The sequence below is a fragment of the Alligator sinensis genome, unplaced genomic scaffold (genome assembly GCF_000455745.1).
Source record: "Alligator sinensis unplaced genomic scaffold, ASM45574v1 scaffold699_1, whole genome shotgun sequence".
Lineage (NCBI taxonomy): Eukaryota > Metazoa > Chordata > Crocodylia > Alligatoridae > Alligator > Alligator sinensis.
The window spans coordinates 702,794-712,713 of NW_005842359.1; the positions used below are offsets into that span (position 1 = coordinate 702,794).

A 9,920-nucleotide genomic window follows, 5' to 3' on the forward strand; every position below is an offset into this window, starting at 1 on the left:
CGCGGTGCGGGGAGCGGGGGAGAGCCGGGGGCTGCGCTGCCTCAGGCCCCTCCTGCTCCGAGCCGCGCCTGCACGCGCTGGTGCAGAACTGGTGCTGGAGCCTGGCACAGCTGTTTGGAGCCTCCCAGCTGCAGCCGGCCCGGCTCTGGGGAGCTGCTGCTAGCCAGGAACCCCGGGCTGCTCCCAGCAGGCAGCTGCAAGCCTTGCTCGGAGCAGCCCAGGCTCCCGCAGCTACCCAGAAGCGGCTGGCAGCCACAGAGCCAGGGCTGGGGGGCTGTCAACATTTGTAAACGTTTATAAATTGTTTATAAACATTTATAAATTGACATCCTTTTTCAACTTTCTGATGTCAGTTTCGACTTTACAATGCTTGATCTGACGTGATGCCACACCAGCAAACAAGTTTGCTGTATTGCCCATCTCCTTGGAGAACATCTGTCCAAACTTCCTTGGACACTTTCTTTAAGAAAGCAGACAAGACTCCAGAAAAACCTACAGCTAAGACTCCAGCCAAGGGCCCTTCAAAAAGTCCAAGAAAATCACCTCTAAGTCCTTTCAAATCAATATGATTGCTATTTACAATATAAATACATCAATGTAGCTATGTTACTCATCTATAATTGATTGAGTACAAAATTCTGGGTTATTTTTGGTGAAAATAGGGTATTGAGCCTTGGTTCAGGAACCAACCCCCCATTTATGACATTGTTTCCTATGGGGAAAATCAGTTCCGAGTTCCAATGTTTTAAGACACAATTGGTTCTTGAAAACTGTGCCGTAAGTCCGAGGACTGCCTGTAGTAACTAATATTTTGCTGACTTCCACAGAATTTAGGCCATTTAGAAACTACCATGTCAGGTCCTCTTTTTGCTAACTTTTTTTCTACATGGTGGAGGTAATTTATTGCTGATTACTTGTCTTTTTAAAAAATATATGTGCATACCTAATAGGGCCCAAGACCCTAAAACTGAAAACAGTTTTAGGATGACAGATGCTGTCGCTCATCCATCAGAACTTGGGAGAAATGTATATGCTATAGAATAATGCTTGATAGTTCATTTCCGTTTCCTTTGCTAATTGTCAGTTTATGTACTGTAAAATAAGCCTTTTTAGCAACTTTTTTGCATGTTATGCTAACCAAGAAAGTAAGGAGATCAAGCAAATATGTAACAGTTCTTAATTCTTCCTGTTTTAGATCCCAGGTGGAAAGAAGTTTGATTCTAATGTGGTAAATGGCTTTGTTTGCACCAAGAATGTTGCACACAAGAAGGTAATGGTGTTTCTTATAGTCTCTATTCTTGTTAGCAGATTTCAAGGCATCATACACAAAAGAATAATTTTATCCCAGTAGTTGATGTATGCTGAGAGCAGATGTACATATTTCCTGATTTGAAAACCTTTCCCTTAAGGGGTTGTGGTGACTTGGCATTAAATATTGAATCGTCAAGTGGAAAGTGCCTGTATATTTTACTTACTCTCAAAGCTGTTCCCTTGTAGCTCAGGGGTTTTAATGAGAACACTGGCTGATATACTTAAGGAAGAGTCAAAATGCAACACTTTTTATAGAAACCTTTAATGAGCTGTATAGGAATTACTGGAGAGCACCTCTTTGTAGTCCCTTTCAGTGGCAGACTGTAAAATAAGCTTCTAAAACATGGCAAGAGGTCAGACCTGGAGAGTATCTGACCTTGTGCACTGTAACTTGGGCAGTTGTGGAACATTTAAATTGCATTGGTCTTGTAGGAAAGGTGTCTGCCAGGAACTGGTTTGTTGGCGTTCTTGTTGCAGAGCAGTAATTGTCGTGTAGTACAAATGGAATTCCAAGGCTTCTCTGCTATTGTATAGCTTAGCAATGTAAAGTGTAGTTCCAGAGTTTCCAATGTTCATGACTAATTCTGTGAAAGTGGTTGCAAAACTTCAGCTTTGCTTGTTTGATGCATCTGAGTAACTAAGGGGAGGAGTCTCAAAGATTTGTGGAAGGAATATTAAGAGGAGCTGAAATCTGATATGCCTTGTTCTTCCTCCCCTGTCTTTTGTTTATGTAATTAATTATCTAGATGAACTCCTGTATTAAAAATCCCAAAATTCTTCTACTGAAGTGTTCCATCGAATACCTTTACCGGGAGGAGACAAAGTTCACCTGTATAGATCCTATTGTTCTCCAGGTCAGAATATTTACTTCTGTTTCTTTGTTTCATATTGTTTGGATTACAGTCTAATGATCTTTTAAAAAAAACCAAAAAAAAAAAATTGGTGGTCAGTACGCATGTAATTTAGTTGCAGTTGTTTGGAGGGCGGTTACAAATAATTTGGTCACAGGGGAATAAAATAACTGAGCTGCTTCAGACAGTATTTCAGAAAAGTTAAAGCAAATGTATACTTGCCCCTCTAGCTTGTATCTTTTTGTTGATTGAGGGGGGAGGTCTTGCACCATAAATAACACCGCTCCAAAATAATGGGTATATAATATTTACATGGTGTGAAGGAATTTTCTGTTAAAAAAAGATGGTTGATAGGCCTGGTTTCTTTTCTGTCTTTTTCTCTTTCTTTCTTTTTTTTGGGGGGGGGGGGAAGTTGCTGGGGTGTCTGAAGAGCAGTAGAAAAAATGGATGAAACTTAGAGCCAGAAAAAAGAATAGCGGTAGAAAATGAACAAACCTGTACATGTCTGTCTACTAGGAATTGATAATGCTTAATCTAATGCAGTAGAGAACAAAGGTTGCTTTGTGTCATTCTTTTGCTATTATGAGATGGTTTTAAGGATTTAGACTTAAATTAGTGTAGCTGCTGCTTTTTTCCAAAGGTGGAGTGTAGGAAGGGAAAAGCAAAAGTTTTGGTTTGCGGTGACTTTTTGAGCCTTTGCTTTTAATCAGTCTGTTGGTCAGTTGGCAGTGTGTAATATACTTGTCAATTGATACTTTTAAGGAGATGAAAGCATGTTGCAGTTGGTGATTTTAATACCTGGTAGCTCAGAAATGTAAATGTTAGCAGTAGAACTTCAATTTTGTATTGATGCGCAATAGCTTAACAGTGGGAGCGGGTAGGGGGTGGTGGATAGTGACTTTCTGGGGTTGGGGGAGGGATCTATGCCTTGTGTTTAACAGAGAGGTATTGCAGCAAGGATCAAAAAGCTTTCTCAAGCAGTTGATGTTGAGAGTGCGTCTCAGCAGATGCAGTTTTCTCATGAAATCATAGGACCCCTCTGCAGCTGATCAGCATGTTTTGTCAGGAGAAGAAAACTATGGATCATCTCCTGAGATGTCCTGTAGCACCACAATGCGCTTCACAAAAGTTGGCAACACCAACACCAGAAGCATTGCTCTGTGCACATATTGGGAGTATACGATATAGAAAGGTTGGACTAGAGACATGATCAAGAAGACTGAGCTATCCTGAATAAAAATTCTATTTCAGTTTTGCTTCCAGCAGTTCCTCCTCCCTTTTCCATATTTACAGGGGATAGGAAAGAATATGCAGTAATAGCCCTAATTTCAAGGGGTGCTTTAAAAAAAAAAAAGCAATATTTGTAAGGTGATAGAAACATTAAAGGCTTTAATATTTTAGGCTTTAATATATCTATCCCATGCCAATATAGTTTTTTTGTTTGTTTTTTAAAGTAACCCTTGAAATATGCCTGTGACCCTCTTGTTTCCTGTCCCCTGTAAATGTGGAGAGGGAGGAGGGACTGCTTAAAGGAAATTGAAATAGAATTTTATAGAGGATAGCTTAATATCAACTGCTTGTGAAAGCTTTTTGATCCTTGCTGCAATACTAACAGCAGTGGCCAGAGGAGCTAGCAGAAAATATGGGAGAACCAGCATAAATTAAAGGGGAACAGTAACAGGTATTAAAAGACTGCACAGTGTTCCCCAGTGGTAGATTCTGGCAAAAAGTAAATACTTTCAGTCAGATGACCAAAATCCAAAACAGTTAGTTAAGACACATTGAGTCCGTTTTGGGCTTGTCATCTGGCTTGCAATTTGTATGCCGATAGTAGTGGCAACCTAGGCTTCAGGTCTCTGGCAGGGCTGTAAATATGCCAGCTGCAATGTCATGCATGCAACCTATTCCCATGCAATAGCACCTCAACAATGAACCTCTTGTTAATAACTTTGTTAAACCCTAAAGTTTGGATAGTAGAGGTTAGAGCTGATGAAGGATGCGGGCACTGCAGTGTCCAATGTGTAATAGTCTAACAAATAAAAATTCCCAAGTCAACTACTTGCGTTTGCTTATTATGCTATGGAGGGGTATGCAAAGCAGCTGGTGCACTGACAAATTGCCTAGAGCCATAAATAATGTCAAGTAAATGTCAACACTTATATACTTAAGAGCTCACCCTTGAAATGTGTCTGAGAATTGCCCTGCTAATGGGGATTTGACTTTGCCATCTTGATGACACAATTAACATTTGGCCAAGTGATGATGAGAGCTGTATGGCAACTGGAATCTTTTCTCTGTTAAAACCAATTTCCATTCCATTCTGGAACAGAAGTGAATGAATTCCTGTGATTCAAAAATCTGAGACTGGCTTAAATCAGTAGGGTAGGCACGAGAAGATTATTTTTTCTTTTTCCCTAACTATTTGGGCTCATTAGATAATGGAATAGCTTTAGGAAGGTTGGAGATTTTTAAGAGTAGATTACCTAAACACTTTGTCTGTTCTCCTCCTTTCTGTTATATAGGAAAGGGAGTTCTTGAAGAACTATGTGCAGCGGATAGTAGATGTCAGACCTAATTTGGTCCTAGTTGAAAAGACTGTATCTCGAATTGCCCAAGACATGCTGCTGGAACATGGCATCACTCTGGTTATCAATGTCAAGCCAGTAAGTGCTTCATCACAAGCTCAACTAATATTATAACAAATTTAAAGTAATGTGATGTTGGTTGGTTGACTGACTTTTTTCCAATAATGGGGTATAGAATTCTTGTATTAAACAAGATAAAATGCAGTGACATCCAGGGTTCATGTACATATTGGAGGCATTACAGTAATATAATAATAAGCTATTTGTTTCAACTGTGAAGTAAACCAGGAGCCTTCAAAGAAAGGACTTGCCTGTATGTTCCTTAATTTTTTCTCAGAAAACACACAACTAACTTAATATAGGTGATCCAGTTTGGAGTACATTATACTGTGTTTTCGTAGGTTGATGGTGTTTAATGCCTTACTGTTTTGTGTCCCCTCTTTCTCATTTATATGTTCTTTTCTTACTTTATCCACTTTGCAGCAAGTATTAGACCGGGTGAGTCGGATGACCCAAGGAGACCTGGTGATGTCAATGGATCAATTATTGACCAAACCACACTTGGGAACCTGTCACAAATTTTACATGCAAGTGTTCCAGCTACCTAATGGTAAATAAAACTCAGATGCCATAGCTAGTTTGCTTAAGGGTAATTGCTAGGGCTGTGTGAAATGGCTGTGTTTTTTGATTTAGTTTCAGATTCAGACAGTGAATCGTTTCGGACCACTGTCCTGTTTCGTTTCGGCCGAATCTGTTTTGGAGATTTGGCTCTGTTGAATCTCCTCTGAATCTGTTTTGAATGGGCTGCAAGGGAAGCTTGATATAGCCCTATCTACCCAGCTGGGCAGGGTTCGGGCCTGCAGGGCCCCAGCAAGGAGCAGGATGGGGGCTGTGGGTAGCTCATCTGGGGAAGGGGGAGGGCTGCTGCCCTCCGTGCAGACGAGCAGACCCCTGCATGGATCTCTGATCCCTGTCATGCCAGGTTGCAGGGGAGGGAATCAGCACAGAGTGACTTGGCTCCTCAGGGAGCAGACATCTGCGCTGGGGGTCTCCTCACCGCCATTGCCTGCCCCGTGCTGCCCCAGTGACATGGGGCTGCCTGGGGTGGGTAGTAGCAGTGAGGAGACCCTGGCGCAGATCTCTGCTCCCTGCAGAGCCGGGTTGCGCAGCAGGGATTCCTCAGCCCCCTGGTTAGGTTCCCCCAGCTCTTCCAGGGGGGTGCGGGCGCCCAGATCTGCATGCCAGGTTTCAGCAGGCTGCTGCTGCAGCCTGAGGCCAGTGGCAAGCACCGCAGTCTTCCCAGCGCTCAGCTCGCCTGCGCCAAGCCTGCTGAAACCCTGCGCACAGATTGGGGGCCCTCACCCCCCGGGAAGAGCTGGGAAATGATCAGAGAGCTGGGGAATCAAACTGGGAGCTAGATGTCAATATCAGAGCAGTCTTTCCTCCCTTCTTCCCCCTCCCTCCCTCCCTCTTAGTTTTTGTTTCCCTGGAAGCCCGGCTCTGAAACTCCGAAATTCTCTGGAATGTTTTGGAGTCTTCTGGTTAATTTCAGAGTAGTTTTGGAGCCTTCTGTTTCGATTCAGATTCAGTGTTTTGGGCGCAAAACAGCCCGAAACACCTCAAACAAAAAGGCTGCCAACATTTTGCACAGCTCTAATAGTTGCTACTTAAAGTAGAATATTTAGCAGAGTAAATTTTTTTTAAATGGTTAAAGAACAAGAAGAGAAAACATAGCAAAGCTAGACTTGATATAATGAGAGAAATATAACCAAGTGCACAACAGAGGCATTCTTTTTCTGTGCAACTTCAGATCCTGTCTGTTTACACTGCATGGGAACCCATTCTAAGAGAAGTGACAAACTATATTTGGGAGGAGAACCAGCAATGCTGGCAGCTTTTTTGCGTACCTGGAGCTCTTTACTACAAAAAGAAAAAGGCTGGTCAAGCAAGCAAAAACATTGTCTTATGTCAGCTTAGTTTTTAACCTAGTCCAATTGGTTTTTAAACCCTAGTCCAGTTTTTTTTTTTTCTTTTCACGGGTCACCTGTTGGGTGTAACAACTTGCATTTCATCCTTGGAGTGTTAATTCGAAACTTAAAGCAAATGCTTTCAGACTTTAGAATGCCTGTTTCACCCTATTCATGTATTCAGTCCTCATTTGACTTAAAATATATAACAACTTACTTTTCAGGAAGAGGAATAGCTTAAGGTATCCATTCCTCCAAAAAAATATCCTAAATTCATACAATTCAAACCTGGCACCAAATATTGGGATGGGCCCCAGTTCGTCCAGCTAAGCTGTGCCACCAGCCCTGACTCCTGCATAACAGCTGGCAGTTTGCTACAAAAATAGAATGCAATTTTAATAGGTTGTTTTAGCTGTGGAATGGTTTGACGTTAGTCTCTTTCTTCTTTCCTTTTTTTTTTTTTGCTAGATCAGACAAAAACCTTAATGTTTTTTGAGGGGTGTCCACCACACTTGGGCTGCACAATCAAGCTACGTGGTGCTGCAGAGTATGAACTGTCCCGAGTGAAGGAGATTCTTATCTTCATGGTCTGCGTGGCTTATCATTCCCAGCTTGAAATCTCTTTCCTCATGGATGAGTTTGCTATGCCCCCCACCCTAACTAAAAACAGCTCCTTTCACTCTCTGATTGAAGAGCAAGAGGACGACATTGAGCAGCAGAACCTATTCAATGGTGAGGAGTTTAGCACAATGAGCAGAGATGGTGAACTTTCCTCTGACAAACTACCTGTGATCTCTGAATTTGTCACTTCTGATGAGGTTGGTTCATTAGAGCAAAGAACATTATTTGAAGATGATGTCCTGCAAGAGTTGTCTTCTTTAAAACAGCAGGAGCACCTCAACACGGAGCCTCCATTTTTAGCATCAAGTTCTTTTGTAGCTCCAATGCCAGAATCCCTGCTGCCCTTCCATGGTTTGGATGAACATCCAGGCACACTGGATGGTCAGCCACTGGAGACTCTGCAGCAGCAAGAGGACCTGCAGGATTCCAAAAGCCATATGAGAGTCTTTAGAGACCCTCTGCAGGATGACACTGGATTGTATGTTGCAGAGGAGGTAACGTCCTCTGAGGACAGACTCAAGGCTTATTCAGCAGCATTTAAACAAGAGCTGAAAGATCTTATTCTCTGCATTTCCCCTGTAATTGCGTTCCGTGAACCATTTCTTTTAACTGAGCAGGGCATGAGGTGCCCTACCCGGGAATACTTCCCAGAGCAGGTCTATTGGTCACCACTGCTCAACAAAGAGCATAAGGAACTGGAGAGCAGGCGGAAGAAACAGCTACTGAGGGATCTGTCTGGCTTGCAGGGGATGAATGGAAGTGTCCAAGCCAAAGCGATCCAAGTCTTGCCTTCCCATGACTTGGTTAACACTAGAATTGCAGAGCATGTGGGTGATAGCCAAAGTTTGGCCAGAATGCTGGCAGATTACCGGGCAAGAGGTGGAAGAATACAGCAGAAAAACATGGACCCTTTTGCTCAATATAAGGATGTAGCTGGTGGAAAAGTTGGAGGTAGAAATGAAGATGACGAGAGGGGATTGGATCAGAGTGAATCTGTATGGTCTCACAAGGTAAGATTTCTAGACTTACTACTTGCTGTCTTAATTTTCCTTTTGCTAAACATACTTATGAACAGTCCAGTCCTAATGAAATTGTATTGGACTGTCAGCTTTTGTCATAGTCACATCTATTGTAATAGTCACATCCTCCAGCCTTCAGCTAGAAATGGATTGAGGAATGGATTGTAGGTGACAAAAGTAACAGAGAATGGGGAAGCTTGTAAGGCAGGTGTTCCCTAAATAATGTGAAGAACAAAACTTGATGCATTTCATCATCAGTTCACTTTACTTGTCTGATATATTTGGAATTAATTCTGAGGAAGAGATAACAATGTCTTGCCTGTTTCAAAAGCATTACTCAATTCTTGCTTGAAAAATAGTCCTCAGAACAAGTCATTATGAAGCCATAATGTTAATTTGAGACTCAGGTTTTTGTACCTCAGGTAGTGAAAGGGGACCAAAAATCATAGTGCTAAGAGGTTGTAATTAAGGCATATCAATGGTTAAAATGATTGCAAGGTATGTGATCAGCTGGAGAAGTGTCAAAAGTCACTTTTAAAAAAAATAGAAACATAATTATAGCGTCTCTGTTGCACACCAGGAGCTAGAGATGTGACATCTACTTGTATGCACGCAAAAAGTTTGGGCAGGGTGGAATGCAAATGCTTCATAATTTCATCCAGCTAAAAAAAAGCTTTGTGGGTAGCAGTTTTTGTGGCAGACTGCCAAAGCTGGGGAACAAACTACAGTTTCTCTAGAGGACCAGATTTGATCTTCGGACTTTTCTTGTGATACAAGCTGTGGCTAATGACAAGTGGTAGCAGAACTTTTTCATTCTGGGTTAAACTAGTAAATGATTGTTGATCTGCCCTATGACCACAAAAAAAATCTCTTTACCCTAGACTCTTTCTTCAGCAGACTTTTATGGTTTTTTTTGTTCTGCTGCTTATGTTTGTCAGTTCACAAAGTGGTATATGGGTGGGCCTGGGGAGAGGGAACAGATGAGAATCTACTCTGTATGCTCTGAGATGGGACACATTAACCCAAATGTACAGTTTTAGTGGAGAGTTACAAGTGTTAAGGTATGGGCATACTGCTTATAAACTATTGTGGACTAAAAACCTATTGCATGCTTTTTTTTAATGGCTCGAGTTTTCTTTCCCTTTAAAAATGCCTGTTGCTATTCAGATGTACTAATATTCAACACTACTCATGCAAAAGGTCTAGAGAGGGCTTTAGGATAGCTTTTACTTTCCTCAGAAGATTAACTTAAGCAAGACCAAACATCTTGCTAATTGAAGTTTTATTTTTATGTACCTCTTTGAAATGCATAGATGGAAACCATTTCCATGACTAGTTAATGGGTTATCTCTTGTCAGGTGGACTGTCTGAGTCCAGTGAACCATCAGAGGCTCTGTGTTCTTTTCAGTAGCTCTTCTGCTCAGTCCAGCAATGCTCCAAGTGCCTGTGTTAGTCCATGGTATGAAAATAATTTGCTAATTTTGGGGGGGACGGGGGTGGAAGTGAAGAAGGGGGAGTGAGGAGGGAGTATGTATGCGTGTGTCTGTCCTTCCGTCCCCCCCGGCC

General features: G+C 42.0%; 1 protein-coding gene across 1 annotated transcript in view; it reads left to right on the plus strand.

Annotated features, from left to right (window-relative positions):
• PIKFYVE (phosphoinositide kinase, FYVE-type zinc finger containing) overlaps window positions 1–9,920 on the plus strand; it is a 96,244-nt gene that overhangs the window by 56,798 nt on the left and 29,526 nt on the right. Inside the window, exons 16-21 of the mRNA XM_025210576.1 lie at window positions 1,196–1,270; window positions 2,058–2,165; window positions 4,685–4,825; window positions 5,231–5,357; window positions 7,183–8,345; window positions 9,713–9,813. Coding sequence (XP_025066361.1) covers window positions 1,196–1,270; window positions 2,058–2,165; window positions 4,685–4,825; window positions 5,231–5,357; window positions 7,183–8,345; window positions 9,713–9,813 — 1,715 coding nt within the window. The remainder of the gene's footprint in view (window positions 1–1,195; window positions 1,271–2,057; window positions 2,166–4,684; window positions 4,826–5,230; window positions 5,358–7,182; window positions 8,346–9,712; window positions 9,814–9,920) is intronic.